General features: G+C 40.1%; 2 protein-coding genes across 3 annotated transcripts; one reads left to right on the plus strand and one right to left on the minus strand.

The window, feature by feature from the left end:
- The first annotated feature begins 615 nt into the window (after window positions 1–615).
- LOC132662339 (tripartite motif-containing protein 77-like) lies at window positions 616–8,426 on the plus strand. The gene is made up of 6 exons (XM_060607817.3): window positions 616–1,026; window positions 1,685–1,780; window positions 4,350–4,580; window positions 5,272–5,294; window positions 6,231–6,328; window positions 7,854–8,426. The coding sequence occupies exons 1-6, from the start codon at window positions 616–618 to the stop codon at window positions 8,345–8,347; spliced, it is 1,353 nt and encodes a 450-aa protein (XP_060463800.2). The 3' UTR covers window positions 8,348–8,426.
- Window positions 8,427–17,519: 9,093 nt separating this feature from the next.
- On the minus strand, window positions 17,520–21,033 carry LOC144613047 (tripartite motif-containing protein 77-like). Of its 2 annotated transcripts, XM_081790186.1 has the most exons (4): window positions 20,642–21,033; window positions 20,146–20,172; window positions 19,179–19,272; window positions 17,520–18,167 (listed from the first exon to the last, which is right to left on the minus strand). In XM_081790186.1, the coding sequence occupies exons 3-4, from the start codon at window positions 19,252–19,254 to the stop codon at window positions 17,674–17,676; spliced, it is 570 nt and encodes a 189-aa protein (XP_081646312.1). In that variant the 5' UTR covers window positions 19,255–19,272; window positions 20,146–20,172; window positions 20,642–21,033; the 3' UTR covers window positions 17,520–17,673. The 2 variants fall into 2 exon arrangements, with proteins under 2 accessions (XP_081646312.1, XP_078290071.2); XM_078433945.2 differs by lacking the exon at window positions 20,642–21,033 and having other exon boundaries at window positions 20,146–20,551.
- Between the last annotated feature and the right edge of the window lie 1,250 nt (window positions 21,034–22,283).

Genomic DNA, 22,283 nt, shown 5'->3' on the forward strand with positions numbered 1-22,283 from the left:
TGAGTTAACCTCTCCAGAAAAGGCAAGTGTTCAGTGCCATTCTTGCAAATCCAGAAGGTTTTTCCCATCCCCTTGTTAGGCTCAGAGTATTGGCTGTTGTACCTAAGCTAGTTCACTTTGATATCATAAAATGGGAATGCAAATGAGTACTGTATCCATATAATGTCCAGAAACAGAAAAAGCAGATTTTTCTTCCATGTTTCTTCTAGAACAAGAAAACCTCTTATAGACTCTTCTGGGAGTCTTTCTTTCTCTTTTTTCATTGGCCAGAATTGGAGCACATACCTGTGCTAACCAATCAAAGAAGAGAAAATAAGGGGAAACCATGATACCTTTGGACAAAAACAATGCCCCCTACTATGACTAGGGGTGAGCCAAAACCTCTGATGTCTTTGTAAAAGAGACAACATGGCTGACAAATCCTGAATTTCTAATGGAAGCTGAAAAGCAGGGCTGGAGGCCATGGCTGGAAAACAAGGACGCAGGCTCTCAGTCTGGAAGACTCTCCTTCCGCCTCACCATCTTACTCCAAGCACCACCCATCCTGTTATCGTGCATGTGTGTATTAGTGAGCAAAAGCTTATTTATTTTATTTCCATTTATTTCCTCAGAAACATGGATTCTACTTTTGTGCGCTGCGCCCCCAGTCTGCTTATCTGTTCCATCTGCAAGGACTATTTCACAGACCCTGTCACCATTAACTGTGGACACAGCTTCTGTACTCCGTGTCTCTGCCTCCTGTGGGAAGATGCCCAGCATCCCACCCGCTGCCCTGTATGCAGGGCAGTATCTCCACGCATGGACTTCAAAAGCATTATTTCTGCTGAGGGACAAGCTCGTGCTAAAAAAGAATCAGTTGCCAAGAAGTTACCGAGGTCTGCCAGGCAGATGTGTTGGATACACCAAGCACTGAAGAATATCTTCTGTCCAACTGACAAGAGCCTGCTGTGTTTGCAATGCTCTCATTCGCCAGGGCATACCACTCACATACACTGTCCAGTTTCACAGGTTGCTGAGCACTGCAGGGTAAGTACTGCCTCTGAATGCATGTGAAATGTGGAGGACTTGGTATCTGATAGGCAATGAGCAAAAGTGATTTTATTTTTCTTCTCTTATGCCTTAAACAAGTAGAATTTTTAAACACCATCTGCCAGGCATGGTTCTAAAACCTATGGATACAGCACCGAAGAAACTAAACAAACATCCTTGCTCCTCTGAAGTTTAAATTCTATTAGGCTGGGGGAGAGGAATGATGATGACTTGAAGAGGGTGCTGGTGTTTAAGTGTAACTGGCCAGGTGGATAATCTCTAGTGGCAGTTGACAGTCATTGGCTACTTCTGCCATGATGACAATAAGGCTCTTCAATATGTTCTAATCATGCCATAGAAAACGTGATGGCTATCATTTCAAAATTAATATGAATTAAGATTCATTTCTGAAAATGTTCCATGTTACGTATAATATCAGTACTAGATTCCTCAGATAATAGATTTCATTTCCAAATTCAGGAACTCTACTTTTGGTCAGCCTCCCAGTTGTGACTTATTTGCGTTCCCAAAGAAACTCACTGACATCTCTGCTTCCTTTTTTATTTTTCTCATGTCTATCCCTTTATCACTTTTTGAGGTATCTGAAAATTACATATTTGTTTTTCTAGTGCTCAAATTTGTAGTTCTTTTACAGGAGAAACTTCTGATGCAAATGAAATCTATTTGGAAAAACAGGCAGAGAAATCAGAGAAATATAAACAAAGAGTACAACTTACTTAGAGTATGGCAGGTAAGTGGGAAGCCCTATTTCCCTTGGACCAGGTTGGGACAGATACCATGGTAACTGACAGTGGAAGAACCTAAGTTAAATCATAATGTTCCCTGACCAGATGATTAGAAAAAGAGCTACATATAAGAACTGTATGAAAACATGACCTTCAGTGCAGGATTTCACATTGAGTCCATTGTATAACTAAAAGCCTTTCCCTGATTTTTCTGGATAAAGCAATATGTGCCACTAATACATTATCAGGGACAAGAAAATGCACTCTCACAAGGCAGAATGCAATGATCAGTAGGGTGGAGGTAAATACAGACTTCCATAGGAACTTAGTAAACTTTGAATGTTAACAAAAGCTTCTCAAACCAGTAAAACATCAGTGTGATAAAATAAGTTAGTAGAATTTAATTTCCTGTGTATTGATGGCAAAGAGTTCTGAGGGACAAGAAAACTAAAGATGAGACAAACCAGATAACCCATGGAATTGTTTGAGATCTCGGTGCTGGACCTACTGATTAGTAGATAGGGTATGAAGCAGAACATAGTGAGAAGTGTGGCTAGAAATGTAATCATAGCCAGGTCAAGAATGCAAATGCCTAGTTAAGGATTTTTGATTGTGTCATTTATTGATTCACAAAGAGGAACAGAGAACCTGATCTAAAGAAGAAAATGACACCATTATTTTCAAAGAACTTGAGCAGTACTAGAGGAGACCTAGAGACCTATAAAAAGGCAATATGAGGGAATAATACTTCACTGAACAGGAATCTGTACATGGTGCTGTGAGAGTGCCAAAGGGGAATAAGAACATTAGCTTGATTGTTTAGGATGGATTTCTGATGAAACATTCATTCATATGAGGACCTATGGTATGTTGCTCACTGTTCTAGGCCAACAAAGAGATATATAACTGGACAAAAAGAGAAACAAATCACTGACCTCATTAGTTTATAATCTAATGAGAGAACTCAATCCAGAAATTTAAGAAGTAAAATTTAAGCTATATGACATTTATGAAGTCCTTGCAATAAAATGAAGGCAGAAAATGGGTATAAAGAGTGCAGGCTGGGATGTGCTGGTGTAACCATTGCCAAGGTTACATCTGGGCAGAGATCTGAGTGGTTGTTAGAAGATGGTGGGAGATGAGCACCTGAGAATGCAGCTTCCCAGAGCAGAGGAGACAGAAGAGATTAGTAAAAGAAATGAGTAGTAAACAAGATCAAATGTGGAAAGAAGGTGAAGTACTATAAGAATGAATCATATTATTTCAATTTAGTAAAAATAGGCTCTTGGTTGGAACCTATTGTTGGAATGTGTGGTTCAGGAACGGGTAGGAGACAGAAGGGAAGACTCATTGCTTGGATGAATAGTTGAAAATTGCATCCCTGGGCACAGTGAGTTTGATCACATCTGGTCACTAAGTCTGGCTTTGATGGCAATGAAAGTGTTAGCATAGAAGCTGGATAAAGTCATTATAATAACAATATTTAGTTTTGACATTTCCAAAATAATTTGATAAATGTGTATATGTTTAAAAGCTGTGTGAAAAGAAAGGGAAAGAGAGTGTGAAAAAGTGTCTGAATGAGAGAATAAAATGGAGACAGGCCCATAGGACAAGGGAGAGAGAGACACAGAGACATGAAGGCAAGGCAAGAACTAGTTTGTGGGATAGTAATGTAGACCAGTAATATCTCTGAGAAGACAAGACAGGGGGACCAGTAAAGAGGAGGTGGGTTTAGCCCCGGTAGTAAGAGGCAGGCAGAGCCCAGCACTGGTGGAAGAGTGTGTGTAAGGAATGGAGGTAATTTAGAAAGATCAGGTGTGATGTCCTCTGTTTTCCTGAGAAAGCAAATTGTTGCTTTTTCCTGAGAGCAGATAGTCAGTTTGTAAGTACAAGCATTGAGAAGAATGGATTATGATTTTGAGATTGTTATGAATCCTGTAAAACAACAAAATTTGATCTTAAATTTCTATTTTCACATGAAAATATGGAAGTTTGAGAGTAAGTAGTTGGAAGCAGTGGTGCAGGCAAACAAATAAATGAAAAGGAAGAAAAGGAAGGAGGGAGGAAGGTAAGAAAGAAGCCAAATATGTGGTTTCTTAGAAGGAGAAAGACCTAAAAATGTATGTAGTACTTCTATGATCTGAATTGCTTCCTCCCCCAGTTTGTATGTTCAAACTCTTACCCCCAAGGTGGTGGTAATAGGAGTGGGGGCTTTGCAAGGTGATTAGGTCACGAGGCCACAGTCCTCAGTAATGAGACCAGTGCTCATCTAAAAGAGACCCTGGAAATGTCCCTTGGGCCATCTGCCATTTGAGAACACAACGAAACGATGGCTATCTAGGAAGTAGACTCTCACCAGATACCAAATCTGCCATCATCAATCGTAGACTTCCCAGCACACAGAACTGTGAGAAATAGTTTCTGTATTCATTAGGTACCCAGTCTGTGGCGTTTTTGTAAAAGCAGCACAACAGACTAAGATCAGAACATTGGGCATAGCATGCAAACTGTAGATAATGAGAGAAGAGTAAAACTGTCCAGATACATGACCTAATTAAACCAATGTCACTTCAGGGTTTTGTAAATCTAAGGATGGTGATGATCAAGGCTGAATATCCTAAGGTGTACCAATACCTCCACAAAGAAAAGCAAAAACATTTAGAGAGCCTGGCAATTGAAGGCAAGATAATTTTTCATCGACTCCGGAGAAATGTAGCTAGAATGCTTCAAATGGGGAAACTCCTGAAAAGAATCTATGAGGAGCTGAAGGAAATGTACCTCAAAGCAGATGTGCACCTGCTCCAGGTAAGGACTGAGGAAGGGTGAACATGAGCCTGGCTGGAAATCATTTATATCCACTGAGATCCATATCCCTTTTGACCTCCATTATTTTTCTGGTTCCAAAGTTCAAATTCTGCCTCCTCTGTGCAATAGCAGGCTTTGCTCCTCCAGTATAACCCAGGGATCCAGGGTCACATCCACCTTATACAGGAAAAGGAAAACTATATAGAAATGTGAGGAACAGATCCAGAAAAAAATCATCTCACTTTTTCTACTAAGAGTTTCTAACCAACTGCCACAAAGCAGCTTTTAAATACATAATTCAGTTTTGTATCTGGACTTGTCAGTATGTGGGATGTATCCATTCTTTCTCTTTTGAAATCGTAGATTTAGAGCCCACACACCCTTGTAAGAACTTTGAAGAAACCCTTCGTGAACCTCACTGTATATTACAACCAAAGAGCCATTGTTTGCTCTAAGAACACCTTCTGCTTTAAATTTTATCATGATCATAATTTTATCATATAATACATAGAAGACCATATAAATAGAAGACCAAATCTTATCTTTTTAAGGATAAGGAAAAGGGCAAATGATTTTACCAAGGAAGAAAGTGGAGATAGAGAATTTTCCAGTTCAGCCTCATAGCCTCAGACTAGACTAAACAGGGGAATATCTTGTGCTCAAAGCTAAGCCTTCCTCTTTCTCTTTACAGGATTTGGGAGACATCATGAAAAGGTAAATTTGCCCCTCCATCCAAGTTATGGCATCGGTGACAGTGGTCAGGTTATTTCTGCTGAGATGGACCCACAACTTTTTATGACAAGTTTCTTTATGCCCTCATTTATTCCTTGTCTAAGACACTTCTCGGTTTTATATTGACCACTCTTAGGTAAAAGTGAGGGTTGAAGCAGGGTGTGGTTTCAGCTGCAAGGCTTAATGCAGAAGTTGCCAAATATAACTGTTTTTCCTGCCTCTAATTTTCAAAATCCTAATTATTTGAGGCTTATTCCACATATTCTGTAGGAAAGGCAGATAAGCTCAGAGAGGGGTGTCTGGGTGGCTCAGTCCGACTTCGGCTCAGGTCATGACCTCTCAACTTGAGGATTCAAGGGTTCGAGTTCCGCATTGTTTTCTGTGCTGACAGCTCAGAGCCTGGAGCCTGAGTCTGTCTTTCTGACCCTCCCTTACTTGTAGTGTCTCTCTCTCTCTCTCTCTCTCTCTCTCTCTCTCTCTCTCTCTCAAAATAAATAAACATTAAAAAAAAACAACAACAACAAATGAGCTCAGAGAGGCTGCAGATGGAAGGATGATGAGAAGAGAGGGGAGGGAAAAAGATGAAAACCCCTACAGAGATTAAGCTCTATATATTAGGCCCTATTAAGCTCTATTTGACACCTATTGGGTTTCAGGAACTAAATGAGAACAGCTGTGTGCCTTCCATAGGGAAGGCGAAGGGAGAAAACACATTTGTGAGTGATCTATCTTACGGAGATTGAAGTGATAAGAGCACAGTAGCTAGTTATAAAATATAAGAACAACTACAACATCCCTCAGTTTGTGGAGTTAAACTCTGACCCTTTGCGCCCAATTGTGAGGATTTTGAAGGAGCATCTTCAAGGGAGGCTTATGATAGGACTAGAGGGGTCAGTAAGTGGTTCTGTTTCTTTGCAGGAGTCAGTTAGTGCAGGCGCACTTGCCCCAGCCTGTGGACCCACAGCTCAGTGAGTGGACAATCACCGGGATGTCTGAAAGGCTTAACAACTTCCGAGGTAAGAGGTGGCGCCCTGGTGAGACCCCACTATTTCCTCCATGAGGAGATACACCTGGAGGACCTCTCCTCATTGCTCTATTAGTCTTTGCAGAGAACTGGGAAGCAGATAAATATGCAAACCCTTGTAACTAACCATATTTTATTGTTAGATACCTGAAGGCAGTCAAAAACAATTAAATATAACACTTATATGACAATTTACAGTGAGTTTAAAAAAATGAAGCACTTGACATATAAATAGTTATTTGTTGGGGGACGGGGAGGCAAGCAGGAAAGGAGCAGAGAGAGGGGGAGACAGAATCCTGAGCAGGCTCCACACTGTCAGTTTGATGTCAGCGCAGAGCCCGACATGGGGCTCCATCTGATGAACTGTAGGATCATGACCTGAGCCGAAATCAAGAGTCAAATGCTTAAACAACTGAGCCACCCAGGCACCCTGAAAGCACTTGACACATAAAACTGCATATTCATTCAGTGTATTTTAACTTATAGTTGTTAATTGTAGTTATACGTAGATGTTCAGATTCCTAGAAGCACCTTAAATTGTTATTTAAATGTTTATCTAAAAATTTAAGTTAGTGAATGTATTTGAAAAATCATTAGATTTTAGATTTAGAAAGGGATAAAAATGTTTATAAAAAACAGGTATATCCAGAAAACACATGGAACACATGATTTGCTGTGTGGATTCGCTGTCCCTAAGAAAGAAGTAGACAGTGAGCCTGGCTGACAGGAGAAGCAGGCATGGGATGGGATAGGTTGGATTCCCAGTCCGTGATGCCTGAGTTAGAAATTCAGAGAAAGGAACCACTTCTTTAAAAAAAAAAAAAAAAAAAAAAAAAAAAAAAAAGGCAAATATGGATTTCCAGTTTCTTTTCCCTTTGCTTGTTGACATGTTACATCTTTGTGTTTGGACAAAGTTATCACTATTTAAGACTAATAAGAATAACAGTATCATATTTTTGAAATGATATATAATATTTATTACTGTTACTATATTTATTTGATTTTGTGCAAGTTGATAAATGAGAAAGCTTGAGTGAAGGGCCATCTTGGTATTTACTTGGCATCAATGAGCAGGCTCCCAAATTTTCAATGAGCTAATGAGAATAAAACCAGATCCTGCCATCCTACATCTTTAAGTATTCTCAGAATTGTTTTTCATCTAGTTGTATGAATAGAGATTTACTTGCTTAGGCAAGAAGCCCCTTCTCCCGAATGGGTCTCTGGATTGCCAATGACACACAGCCCATATAGTCACTTGTGATAAAGGAGTGTTCTGGGGCAGTTAGTGTGGACTCTGCCATGAAAGCTGTTACATGTTCCAGAATTTTACGAGGAATTACTAAGTGGTAAGTACCTTGAAACTGGCCATGGTGGTGTGGGAGTGTTCCCAGCAAACAAACCAGTTTTGTTTGGTTTTAGAGATTTGGTTGTTCAGCATTTGCTAGAACACTATTGCACTTGTCCCACAGAAATTTTAAACTCTGTTCTTTGACTTCACTGTTTTCATTTTACTTAAGTGTATATTACATTTGATGATAAGATAAGGAATTACCGTGTGCCTCTGTTTGAAGACCTGAGACGTTTGCAGTGCTGTCCCGACCATCAAGACCTGCCCCACAGTCCAGGGAGTTCACAGTATAAGCCTTCCTGGGCAGCTCAGACCTTCACCTCTGGCAAATATTACTGGGAGGTGGATGTGGGAAACTCTCAGAATTGGATTATAGGACTTTGCAGGGAATCCTGGACAAAACGCCATGACATGCTGCTCAACTCTGAAGGTATCTTTCTACTTCTGTGTGTCAACGTGGATGACCATTGCCGTCTCTTCTCTGCCTCCCCGCCACTGCGCCACTACATTCCAAGACCCCAGGGCTTGGTAGGGGTGTTTTTAGATTATGAATTTGGTATAGTAAGCTTTGTTAATGTTGCCAAAAGTTCCCTCATTTGTAACTTCCTTTCCTGTTCCTTCTCCTTCCCTCTCAGACCTTTCATTTGCTATGGACCCAAATGATCAGGAACAGCTCACAAACCTGACCAAGGTCTTAGCAATTTTAATAGCTGGGGAGGGTTCTATCCTGGTGACTTCTTGAGTGGGGAAAATCACTGATGCTAATGGTCTTGAACTTCATTTTACCTTCAGGGGATACATTTGTTGTATTATTTTTTAAAGTGGTGACACTGTGAAGGATGTACATTTATCTTTTCTATTTTATTGAAATAAAAGTACTCGCTTTTATTATATTGTGTGGGATATGTTCACTTTTCATTTGCTATCTGGGCTTGCTAGAGGTGAAAGAATGCATTGATGTGGAAACTAGCTAAATGGATGAACACAGAGCACAGAGGATTCTCCTTCCAGACAGTTCTTGTCAAAACTCAGTATCATGTGGAATTCTCTTCTCCCTGAATTCATCTGGCTAACTTCCCCCTCCATAAGTTCTCAGTTTACTGGACTAGTTTAGGTCACATTATAACAAAGCTCAACAACAGCTTATCCCTTCCCTTTGTAAAAGTCACAACAGAATTTGGATCTTCTTTTCTAGTTTGCAAATCACTAGAAGGGACAGCCAATGTCACTCCTCTTCATAGCACATTCCAAGAATGAAACATCAGTCTGGGGACGTGAGAGATACAACAAAATATTTGGATAAATAAAGGAATGTGTCAGGGTACCTGGATGACTCAGTCGGTTGAACGTTGGACTTTGGCTCAGGTCATGATCTCATGATTTATGAGTTCAAGCCCTACATTGAGCTGGCTGCTATCAGCACAGAGCCCGCTTCAGATCGTGTCCTTCTCTCTCTGCCCCTCCCCAACTTGTACTCCCTCAAAAATAAATAAAACATTAAAAAAGGAATGTGTCAAAATTATTAAAAGCAAAGGCTATATATATAACCAACAAAGGTTAAGATTATGTAGACACAGTAAGATAGGAAGTGCTGAGAAATATTGTTGAATAAAGAAATGAATTATGTTACTGTTCAGATTCATGGGTCAGAAATGACTTTTAACTGAAAAGATATAGATTGTATATAATTTGACTGCCTAGTGTTGCTGTAGGTCATTCTTGGTGGTGAGCACAGTATTCCAGGAATGTAGACAATTTTTACCAGAGTGATACTTATACAGACAATAAGACCCAGATGTTTGGATACTGCAGTATTTTTAAAGAAATTACATATAGTAAAAATATACATATATACATTTTGGAGGATGCATAAACCTCAATCAACCTCAGTTCTCAACCACATAAAATATCAAATGGCCAACAGTCAAATTTCACTTCAAAAAATGCTTCAGTCTTAGATCTTAGAAGTTTGCAAAATAGCCAGACAGTAGAGTCAAACTCTCTAGGGATGTGAGGTACAAAATGATGACTATAGCTAACACTGCTGCATGGTATATGGGAAAGTAGTTAAGAGAGTAAATCCTAAGATTTCTCATCACAAGGAAAAAGGTTTTTTTTTTTTCTTTTGTGTAAAGAAGGAATCGATCTCTGTCTCTCCCCCTTCCTTTCTCCTTCCGTCCCTTCCTCTTCTCTCCCTACTCAAGATTCTTTTGGAAGAGAGGTAATATTCTGGCAATTAAATTCACTTCTGTGAAGATGTAGTAGTGAAGAAACTATCCTAAATTTCAAAGAATTGCCTAGGGATTATTTAAAGCAATATGATGATGCTCTCATCTCTTGGAAGTTTCCAAGAATTGCTGCATGCTTAACAGTTTGGTGTTGACCTCTGGCACTGGTCAAAATGGAATAAATCCTCCAAAGTCTCACCCAGAGATGACAAGTAGACATGCTGAGCAGAGCACCAAAAATAAAGACTTTGTATGTGAGGACTCTGAGGCATTAAGAATAGAATGTGAGGGGCGCCTGGGTGGCTCAGTCGGTTAAGCGTCCGACTTCGGCTCAGGTCACGATCTTGCGGTCTGTGAGTTCGAGCCCCGCGTCGGGCTCTGGGCTGATGGCTCAGAGCCTGGAGCCTGCTTCCAATTCTGTGTCTCCCTCTCTCTCTGCCCCTCCCCAGTTCATGCTCTGTCTCTCTCTGTCCCAAAAATAAATAAACGTTAAAAAAAAAAAAAAGAATGTGAAATGAGATGAGTTAACATTGGAATAATTAATTACCCATAATGGGGGTCAGTGTTAAGGAGTTCTTTTTCCTCTTCTCTTCCCTAGCATTGACTGGATGAAAGGAAGATCCACTTCTCTGAACTTCACAGCAGGAGCATATGGCAAAAGCCCCCAAAGAAACACCCCCTTCTAGCCAAAGGGCCAGGAAGAGAGGCCCCTCATACATCAAAGTGTGGGAAAAAAAACCCTTTTCTTCTTCCTTTTTCTCACCCAGCCCTGACGCAAGGTCAGCCCCAGTGACAAAGCTGCAATGAGTGGCAATAGGGAAAGACCATTGCCCGAAGAGAGAGCCCTTTTTTTTTTCCCTCTCTGGGGAAAGGGCCTCTGTTGTCCCAGTTCAGGGATTAAATCCCCTTTATTCTCTTTTCTGTTGCTTCTTTGACTTGAGGACATGCACAGGACCTGTCTGGGTGGAAGGATTAACTCTGGGAGAGGCTCCAGCTTTGAAGACTTGCTCTTAAACTGTGTAAGAAGTAGCCAGAGACTTCTAACATGGGCTGGATGTCCCCCACCACTGGCACAGTACTCTCCTGTGTATTCCACCAGGTCTCCCCCTAGTGTGTGGCTTGTCCTTTCGGGATGGTGAGAACCATCTGTAGCCCTGACTGTGCACAGATACTTCTCCATCAGCTCTCTGGGGAGGTTCTTTCCCTGACCTGCAGTGTTGTCCTCACAAGCATTCGCTGTTCTGCACCCAGCTGTGGACTCCAACTGTGGAGTCCTCCGCGACCCTCTAGGGTGCTTCCTCTGTGCAGCTCTACCTTCCACAGTATTCAGTCCTGGGAACTCCAGCCACTTTGACATTCTTGACTTTCCAACAGTCTCCTCAGTTCAGGGCGACCCCTGGGCTGTCTGACCTCCTCCCCACTGTGCTACATCTGCAAATCTCCAGGAAGTGAAATGGGACCATCTTTGAGGTCTCCTCATTTGTTCCCTCTCTGTGTTTACTCTCCTCTGCTACTTATGAAACTTGGAAAAATGTTGTTTTATACCACATTTATGGCTTTTTCTTGTCTGGGGTAGAAGAGCAAATCCCATCCCTGCTACTCCATGTTTTCTTAAAACCCAAGTCAGAGGGGGAATTTATTAAACCACAGATTCACATTCTTTGATAGAGAACTATTGATTTTCTTTTCTTTTATTTTTAGCTTCAGTAGTGTGTATCTTTCATTGAATTTACTCATTTCCTCTTGGCTGTCAGATTTGTTAACATTGGTGTTTGCTAGATATTTGTTTTGCTGAATAATCTTTGTAAGCCAGGTTTGGATGTTGTTGGGGTGAAGAGCTTCCACCTGAGTTTCTGGAGGCAAGGCTTTCACCTTTTGTTGTACTGCAAGGAGTGGACCCCATTAACAAGTGGTATGGGATGAGTGCCCCTCCATCACATCCCCATGGCAAGAAGTACCTAGTGGAAAGAAAACCTCTTCTGATGGGTTCTAAGTACAGATCTGACTCAAAAGAGATGGGAGCCCATGAGCTTTGGGGCAAACTGCTCAGTGATGGGCCAAGAAAGAAGAGAAGGTCAGGGAATTCCAGGATCATAGTCACAGTGGTCCATCCTGGCTCTGCTTTGCCTGGTGATCTCAGGTTTAGATCTTTTCACTCTGGGGCTGAGGATCCCTGTCTTCAGTCTCCTCCCACCTACCCTTTGTGTGTCGACTGTTTTAGAAGTGGCCAACCAGGACTGCCAGGCACTAACATAAGAGCCTTCCTGATTCCTTTGAGCCCTACCCATTCCTGGTGATGCACGAATGCTGCCCTATGCATGAAGAACCTTGAATGCCTCTCCCTGATATCACTGGCTTCTCTTCACTGTACTCTAAGTACAAGAAGCCAAATGCCCCTAGGCACTGTCCCTTTAAGAACAAATACAGCAAAAGCTTTCAAAACTCTCGGTGTCAGCCACCTTACCTCTCTGCACTGTCAGACATTCCTCTCCTCACTGTGTTGGGCAGAAGAACCCATCTCCATGGCTCCAAATCCAGCACAGTGCTGGTCTACTGTGGGTGGTTAGGGCTTCAGGGACGTGCAATTCCTGGTCCCAAGGGAGTCAGGGAAAAGACACTGTCCTAACAGAAACTGAGGCTAGAACAGGAGAAAAAGTTTTTAAAAAGGTTATTGAGGGGCTTCCAACTCTTGATTTTGGCTCAGGTCATGATCTTGCAGTTCCTGGGATCAAGCTCCTCATTGGGTTGTGAGCTGACAGCACAGAGCCTACTTGAGATTCTCTCTCTCCCTTTCTCTCTCTCTCTGATCCTCCCCTACCAGAGCTTTCTCTCTCTCTCTCTCTCTCTCTCTCTCTCTCTCTCTCTCTCTCTCTCAGAATAAATAAATAAACTTTAAAAAAATAAGTGATTGAAAAATTGAAGGATGGGAGCTAACTCCACCACCATCCCTGCTGTAGCTTCCTAAGTGTTTGGCAAGGGAAAGCAAAGCTGGGAAGCTCATAATCTGTATTGTACTATGTTTGACTGCAGCACCCTTGAAGGAACAAGTGGTCCTATGGCTCTGAACCAAAGTTGTGTCAGCACCAGAGGCATTTCCCTCTCCCCAGTGTGTAGTACTCCAGGAGCTGCAATGAACATGCAAGTCCAGATTATCTTTTCAAATTAATGTTTTAATTTTCTTCAAATACACAGAAGTGTAATTGCGGTGTCATGTGGTAGTTCTATTTTTAATTTTTTAAGGAACCTCCGTACTGTTTTCCACAGTGGCTGTACCACTTTAACATTCCCACTAGCAGTCTACAGAGTTTTCTTTTTCTCCATATCCTCCCCATCGACATTATTAAATCTTGTCTTCTTGATGATAGCCATTCTAATATATGTGAGCTGCTATGTCATTGTGACTTTGGTTTGTATTTCCTTGATGATTAGTGATGTTGAGCATCATTTTGTATACCTGTTGGCCATGTATATGTCTTCTTTGGAAAAATGTCTATTCAGATATTTTGTCCCCTTTTTAAAAAGTTTTTTAAGTTTATTTATTTATTTTAAGAGAGAGAGGGAGGGAGGGAGAGAGCAGGGGAGGGTCAGAGAGAGAGGGAGAGAGAAAACCCAAAGCCAGCTCCTCACCATCAGCACAGAGCCCCAGGCAGGGCTTGAATTCATGGTCTGTGAGATCATGACCTGAGCTGAAACCAAGAGTCGGATGCTGAACTGACTGAGCCACCCAGGCACTCCTGCCAATTTTTAGGTCAGATTGTTTTATTTGTTTGTTTGTTTGTTTGTTTGTTTATATATTTATTTGCTATGGAGTTGCATGTGTTCTTTATACATTTTGAACATTAGCCCATTCCCAGATATATTGTTTTTAAATACTTTCTCCCATTCAGTACATTGCCTTTTCATTTTATCAATGGTTTCCTTTGCTGTGCAGAACCTTTCAATTTGACGTAGTCTCATTTGTTTTCTTTTGCTTTGTTGCATTTGCTTTTGCTGTCAGATCCAAAAAATCATTTCTGAGACTGAGGTCAAGGAGCTTACTGCCTATGTTTTCTTCTAGTTTAAAATGGTTGCAGGTCTTATGTTCAAGTCCTCCATCCACTTTGAGTTTATGTTTGTGCACGATGTAAGATGGTGGTATTGTCTCATTCTTTTGTATGTGGCTGTCCCAGTTTTCTCAGCACCATTCACTGACGAAGCTGTTTTTTTCTTTATATTCTTGGCTCCTGTGTTGTAACTTAGTTGGCCACGCATGGGTGGGTTTATTTTCATGCTCTCTATTCTGTTCTGTTGATCTCTGTGTCTATTTTCAACTCCATACCATCCTGTTTTCATCACAATAGCTTTGTGACATAGTCTGAAATCAGGGAGATGGATGCCTTTAGCTTTATTCTTTATTCTCAAGATTGCTTTGGCTATCCAAGGTCTTTTGTGGTTCCACACAAATTTTATTATTTGTTCTGTTTCTGTGAAAAATGCCATTGGAATTTGTATAGGTATTGCATTGAATCAGTAGATTGCTCTATGTAGCATGGACACTTAAACAATATTCTTCCAATCTATAAGCATGGATTCTCTTTCCATTTATTTGTGTCTTCCTCAATTTCTTTCACCAATGGCTTATGGTTTTCATGTACAGATTTTTCACCTCCTGACTTAAATTTATTCCTAGGTATTTTATTCCTTTTGATGCACTGTAAATGAGATTATTTTCCTAATTTCTCTTTCTGATACTTCATTATTACTATGTAGAAAGTACAGAATTTTCTTTTAATTTTATTTATTTATTTTGAGAGACAAAGAGAGAGCACAAATGGGCGAGGGGAACAGAGAGAGGGAGAGACAGAGAGTCACAAGCAGGCTCTGCACTGTCAGCACAGAGTAGGACACGGGGCTCGAACCCACAAAACTGTGAGACCTGACCTGAGCCAAAACCAAGAGTTGGACAGTTAACCAACTGAGGCACAAAGGCGCCCCAGAAAGTTAACAGAATTTTGATACTGATTTCATATCCTGCAACTTTACTGAATTTTTTAGTTCTAACAGATTTTTAGTAAAGTCTTCAGAGTTTCCTATGTATATTATCATTTGCGAATAATGACACCTTTCCTTTTTCCTTTTTAATTTAGGTACACTTTATTTCTCTTTCTTGAATAATTGCTGTGGCTAGGACTTCCAATACTATGTTGAATGAAAGGGTGGAGAGTGGGTTTCCTTGTCTTGTTCTTGATCTTAGAGGAAAAGATTTCAGCTTTTCACTATTGAGTATGTTACCAGCTTCAGCCTTCATAGATGGCCTTTATTATGTTGAGGTACATTCCATCTATACCTGATCAGTGGTGAGTTTTTATCAAGATTGGATGTTGAATTTTATCACATGGTTTCTCTCCATCTATTGAGATGGCCATATGATTTTTATCCTTCAGTTTGTTAATGTGGTATATATAACATTGATGAATTATGGAATGTTGGACCACCCTTATATCTCTGGAATAAATACCACCTGATCATAGTGTATGGTCCTCTTAATGGATTGTTGAATTCAGTTTGCTAATATTTTGTTACAGATTTTTGCATCTGTGTTAAACACAGATATTTGCTTGTATTTTTTTTTCTTGTGGCATCTTGTCTGGTTTTGGTATCGGGGTAATATTGGCCTCCTCATAAAATAAGTTAGGGAGAAATCCCTCCTCTACAATATTTAGGGAGGTAGAGGAAGATTGTTATTAGTTTTTCTTTAAATGTTTGGTAAAAATTACCATTGAAGCCATCTATCTGGTCCTGGACTTTTATTTGTTGGGAGGTTTTTGATTATTGTTTCAATCTCTTTACTAATAATCTAGAAAGGATTAATCTAGTAGTCTGGCATTCAGATTTTCTATTTTTTTATGATTCTGACTTGGTAGGTTGTATTTTTCTAAGAATTTATCTATTTCAGGGTTCCAGGTTATCATATTTGTTGGCATATAATTGTTCATATTATGATTAAACTCATTTCTTACTTCCTTTCTCATTATCCTCATCTGGAAATATAAATAGTTTCTCTTTATTCTACTTATAATTATTGTGAGGACTGACAGAGTAATTAATTTAAGCTCCTGACATTCATGGAATTAATTTAAGCTCCTGCCTACACATGGAATGCTTTCTATAAATGCTGGTTGGTTTTTTATGATGTATCCTCACCAATATTTTGGTGAATTGTTAAATATTAAGAATTAATGTCAATTCATTTTAAGACACTTTCATAAAGTAATTCATGCTCAAGAACACATTCTATGCTACTGATTTTCTGCAATATAAGGAAATGAAACACAAATTATTTACACGTCATTTCAATTTAGCTGGTTTTATTTATCTCTCTGCAATAAAAGTTTTCTACTCCTCCTTAATGTTGTATTTATCTTAATCTTTTTATGCTAATACACAATTAAACATATAAAATATAAGTGTGATTAAGTGTATGATGCTATTAAAACATATAGTACATTCATATGTATGCATATGTGTGTTCATATTGCTTCTGTCAAATGACCCATCATGCAAATCATCTGTCATTAAACTCCTGAGTGAGGTTTACCACCCATGGGTGGGCTCGGTTATTCTCAGACTACCCTAGATATCCTCTCATTAACAAACACATTGCCAAACTTTTAATCAAACCTGTAGATCTGAAATACTGATGCTATTTATTGTATCCTATAACTTCCAGTAAGTGAATTAAATATAATAATATTCAGCATTATGTATATGATTCAGGATAAAAAATATAATAAAATGTTTATTGTTATAATAGTTGAATATACCATTTCTTTCAATCTTTTATGATTTGATTAACTTTAGAACCATTTTTAATGAAATTTGTCTCTTCATTATTATCATTAGCAAAAACTTGCATGGGTACATATAAATTTAGGCTATCCGTAACTACAGGTATTTTCATTAAAATTATTAAAATTTCTAAAATATGCAGTCTTATTATCTCTGTCAAAGTTCTGTTTCAGTAAGTATCTTTGTGTCTAATTTGCTGAGCCTATCAATTTTAAAGGCAGCCTAATTCACATTTCTATTAAATAACACTCCTGAGTATTCTCATTTGATTTTGGTTACATTTAGTACGTTTTTTGACAGAGATAGAGCATATCCTTATTTGCTGCCTTGTAACATCTATGAATTTACTCATATATTGAATGTCAATTACATGTTAAACTCAGTGCTACCTACTGAAATATATCTATACATTAGCCTGGCATATATCTTCTCATAATGGGTAAACAAGAGGAAGAGGAGCAATATTAGCTTGTGGACTTTGCAGAGAGTATAAGGTCTTCTGAGACCATACAATCAGGAGACCTCATTTAGTCCAGGAGCTTGAAAAAACCGTTCCATGAAGACATTTTCAAGCTGAGACTTGGTGAAGAAACACGCCTTAGCAGATGCAGAGCAAAGAGGAGAGAATTCCAGGTCTGCCAGTGAGAAGAAACCTGTGCTCTTGCTTAAGCCCATGCAGCCGAGTAAACCCACTCAGGTATTCTTCGCCTCCAGCTACCTTTGAATCAAGTGAAAGGACACGACATAGAATAAAGATAGATCAACCTCTAAGAGAGATTGTTTTTATTTAAATACAATGGAAACAAATGTATACGCTTGTAATTATCAACCTTTAAAAATAGTCAATGGGTTGGATAAAGGAAGACGTTGAAGACCCTCAAGCAGGCACTTTGCTGAGCTGACACTTGCGGTCACTTTCTGACATGTCCCTCCTCACGAGGGTGCAGAGCATAGAAAGGGTCGGAGAGGAAGACAGAAGGAACGTGAGAGGAAACTGCAAATGAGGGAGCAAGGGGCCACGTTCACAAAGCTCACCACACCACACTCATAATCCAGGAACACCCCGACGTGGCCCAGAGGCCTTTCTACATATTGAAGCGACAGTGGGGAGGAGCTAAAGAGACGACACTGGTTGTCCTCTTTGATACAAAAGAGTAGAAAAATCCCCTCTGAGTCAAGCACCATGTCATTCCTCATTGTCCAAGAATCATCGCAAAATCCAAGGGCCCAGTTCCGACAGTTCCCCACATCCACCTCCCAGTAATGCTGACCACAGATAAATGCCTGGGCTCCCCATGCCAGAAAGTATTTTGATCTTGTTGCATTAGTGACAACGTCAGGATGATCGCGACTGAAGAGCCAACGTCTCAGATCTTCAAACAGCGGCATGTGACAGGTCGTTGTTTCATTTTCAAAAAAAATGGGCACTGCAGGAGGAAGGAAACAGTCACATTAACATGGAGTGTTACCAATTCCTGGTGGATGTGGGCTTTATATCGTGTCTGGGTTTCTAGCTTTCCCTGGAAACAAGGGCCAGGGCAGTGAGGAAGCTCTAGAAATCTACTGTATGCCAGGGCCTGTCTTCATAATGAGCAAATCATTAATGAGACAAAATAGAAGACATTTATGAATTTTCTTAAAATGTATAAAGAAGAGGGATATTGCTAAGCTCTGGTTTTTTTCCTCTGAAACTTTTAAAATTGGGACACCATTAGTAATTCACAGTAACAGAAAGCAGTAGCCAACTTCTCTTCTCAGAAAATAAGAAAACTCTAAATAATAGTAATTCCTAAAGAGTGGTCACTTTGCCTCATATTTAAGTATTTTTTACCAATATATATCAAGATAAAATAACCAGAAAGAAAAATCCATGTCTTTTACAAGTAGAATGTTTGTGAGAATTTTCAGCAAATGTAATTTTTGAGAAGAAAATTATGCAATAAGTGGTTAGCTTACTTTGTGGGGTTGTGTAGAAGTATTCATTTTCTGTTCTTAACACTATTGATTTATACAAAGTATTTTTGTATTATGTGAATAAAGGATGTACTGTGTAAAGCGCCTTTATTGTGAAACATTCTAGAAAACAAAACTCTCTGCTCATCTCACAGCCAGTAATCACCACATAACCTGAAACCTGGAATATACTGAATGTTCGTGCAGATTTACATGTTTCATACAGTTAACACCAAGTCTCAGCATGATGCACACATCAACTATCTTTTCCTATTGCTTACTTCCAGGTAGCTTATCATAAACTATCATACTGGGTTTTTCTCCAGATATTATTTGTTGGTCCACATATATCATTTTTCCACAAAGGCAAATTGGGTTACAAAATGCCCAGATATGAAATCATCAATCGTACAATGGAGCAACATAACCCACAGACACTAGCTGAGGAGAACGTACGGCTATCCCACCAAAGGGCGGTCTATTACCAAGAAAATGGTTGAGTCTCTCTATCAGCCCCGTGATGGGCCATGAACTGAGCCGTGGATCCACAGGTTGGGGCATGTGCAGCTGCACTCACTCCTGCAAAAAAGAACAGTCAGTTACTCTTTCTGAGTTCATTTTCATGACAATGGTGATATTTAATCTACGTCCCAGTGAAGATGCTTCATTAAAATCCTCATAGTTAGCATCGTAAATAGTTATGAATGTAACTCCACAAACTAGGAAACTTAACAAATATCCATTTATTTTATGAAGAGCAAACTAAACCCAATTCTACCTCCTAACACTTTGATCCTGGCATAATATTTCAGGATCTGGTTCTTCACAGCCAAGCAGGGGTTCTGCAAAATGGCTCGAAACTCAGGACATTACAGAAGGGCACTTTGATTTTTAATCCACACTGGTCACCACCGAGATGCTGTGTCCATATAAGCACAGCAAGGGGGTGAGGAGCTTAGCCCGGGCAGAGATTCTGCTCCCAGGTCCCAGCTTCCGTAAGTGCCACAGACAGCCTTTCCACGTGAAGCTGGAGTCAGCCACGTGCTACGTGGGAGCCCAAACCCTACATGGTCCTCCCCCCGCCCGCCCCGTGGCTTTCTCTCCCTTCTCCCACTTTATGCTTCTCGGAAACACCTATTTCTCCCACATAAGCCTGTCACAGCTTTGGGCCACATCCTCAATGTGTTCTTACGTTTCTAAGCATTAAAATCGCAGTTGGCGCTTTGTCTACACGCAGCTTGTGCACAGAACTGCCAGCCGCACGGGCTTCCACAGAGCCCTGTCCAGCTCCACCTTACACAAAATGACAAACGCGTCTCTACCTTATGAGACATGGAAAAATAAATATATTACAAAATGGGTTCTATTATCATAATAAATTATGCTCCTATTTCAGCACCAATAGCCTGATTACTCTTAAACAATTCTCAAACTTTTAATATAGGCGTAAACTTACCTTTTTAAAGTGTTTTCAAAATGCTGCAAAGAGAAACAGAAAAAAAAAATCTCAGTATATGCCGCAAGATTCGCAGTAGAGACCTCATTACTTATTCCCAAGAGTGGGTAAGCCCCAATTCCAGCAAATTGTATCATGTACACGGAAACAGAAAGAGAAAATGAACTGTATAGATTCTGAAATTTCTCATTTTTGCCAGGTCCACATACAAATCCATAGTCTTCAAACAAGCTTCTCGGGGCTGTCCATCAGTAAGTGAATGTATATGACAACTTGAGAAGGAGGTATTCTCTAGGATTGTTTTTAACCTGCTTTTTCAGACTTGGGTTCTTATGTATGGCAAGAATACCCTTTGGACTTCTGCATCACCGAGACAGGTAAAACCGCTCCCACAGCATCACAAAGCATCACTGCCAACGCGTGACGCGTGACGGTAGACGAAGAGATTGTGGACGTTCTCCAGGCAGCCCCGTGACTCTCCTCAGTCCTTACCTGGAGCAGCTCCACGTCTGGCTCATGACACGTTTTCTTGAGGTCCTCATACATTCCTCTTAGGGCTTTTCCCTTTTGGTCCATGCTGTCCTCACTTACTCTGAGTTGTTGTAAAATCTCGTTGCTTTCTTTTTCCATTCTCTCTAAATAATGTCTCTCTTCCTCGTAAAGCAAGTGGTACACCTTCCGATATTCAGCACGGATCATCTCCCTCCGCAGAGACACATAACCCTGCGGTGAGTGGGTTGTTTAGATCACAGAGCAGGCTCTCCCTGTCTTATCATCTACTATTTCTCCTCTGACATTTAGCAATTTGGTGGTTTCTTGAAAACAGAAATTTAGGGACATCTTTCTGCCCCCTGATCCCCTTTTCTGCTCATTTGGTTATTTTTTGGCACTAGAAGTGAAAACTTGACTCTAACTCCTTCCCCCAAATATCTACGTTTTCTTAATAGGTACTTGTGACTTAATAATTGTCCTGCCTAATATGCTAAGAATCCTTATTACTAAATCCATTTCATCTCTTGTATGCCCAGATATTTTAGCTACAGACTAACTCACTTCTGAAAATAATAGCAAACATTACTTCCTAGAATAAGATAAGACCTTTCTAAAATGTTTGCTTCCACGTCCACAAACTGCAAGCAGACCAGAACCTTGTGTGTATGAGTGCAGCTTAACTCATCCTGCCCAAGGCTCTACACCCCCTTTCTTAGCTGACTTCCACATGTCCTTAGAGACATTGGTCAACAGATAACCACCTTCCAGTATTAATTCCTCTCTTCTCACTTTTTTTCACTTTATCTTTCCCTATTGTCCTCCCAACGTTTAAACGTGGTTTGTTCATGCACATAGTTTTGAAATTAAAACAAACGTACTCGGTTGACCCGATGTCTTGGCTTTTGTGCTGTCATTTTTACTCCAAAAAAGCCTACTTCTTGTTAACAGGTATACATTCACTGGACTTGTTTATGGAACTCTCAATCATTCTTCCAATCAGTGAAATCTCTCTTTTATTCCTGTTTTAATGAGATTGCTCTTTATCTCCCCAGAACCTTCTTTGCTGAATCCACATGAGTTGTTACATGCATGTTACAAAGTTCTTTATATTTCATCAGTCCTTCTTGCTGTAAACCCTGCATACCCTGGGCTTCAAGGAAATCCCTGTCTCCTGGTTTCTTTCTAACAATTTGCCTTCTCCAGCTACTCTTTCCCAGCTGGAGTTACTAATACAGGGATTTCCCAAGTTATCTTTCCATGTGAAAACTTTTTAATTTTCCTTCCAAAAATTCCCATGTGAAAACCCTCTGCTCCAATGCCTAAAATTTTCCAACAATTGTGAAATGCCCCTGTCCCATCCCAATCTTTCACATAGACTCCAACCTTACGCATCCAACTGCCTACTGCACATTTCTTCTAGGATATCTCACAGGAACTCACAGTGGCACATTTCTCAAACTAACATTATCTTAACCCAAACCAGCCATACCTCCTCCATTTCTAACCTTGGTGATGTTCCCATTTCAAATCAAAACCTGTCTCATTTTTAAATTTTACCCATTTAACATTCCACACTCACATCACATTTTCTGGCATTTCTCTACCATAAAGGCTATCCCTTGAATCCCTCTACTTCCTGTTA

This window comes from Panthera onca, chromosome D1 (genome assembly GCF_046562875.1).
Source record: "Panthera onca isolate mPanOnc1 chromosome D1, mPanOnc1 haplotype 2, whole genome shotgun sequence".
In the NCBI taxonomy this organism is placed as follows: Eukaryota; Metazoa; Chordata; class Mammalia; order Carnivora; family Felidae; genus Panthera; species Panthera onca.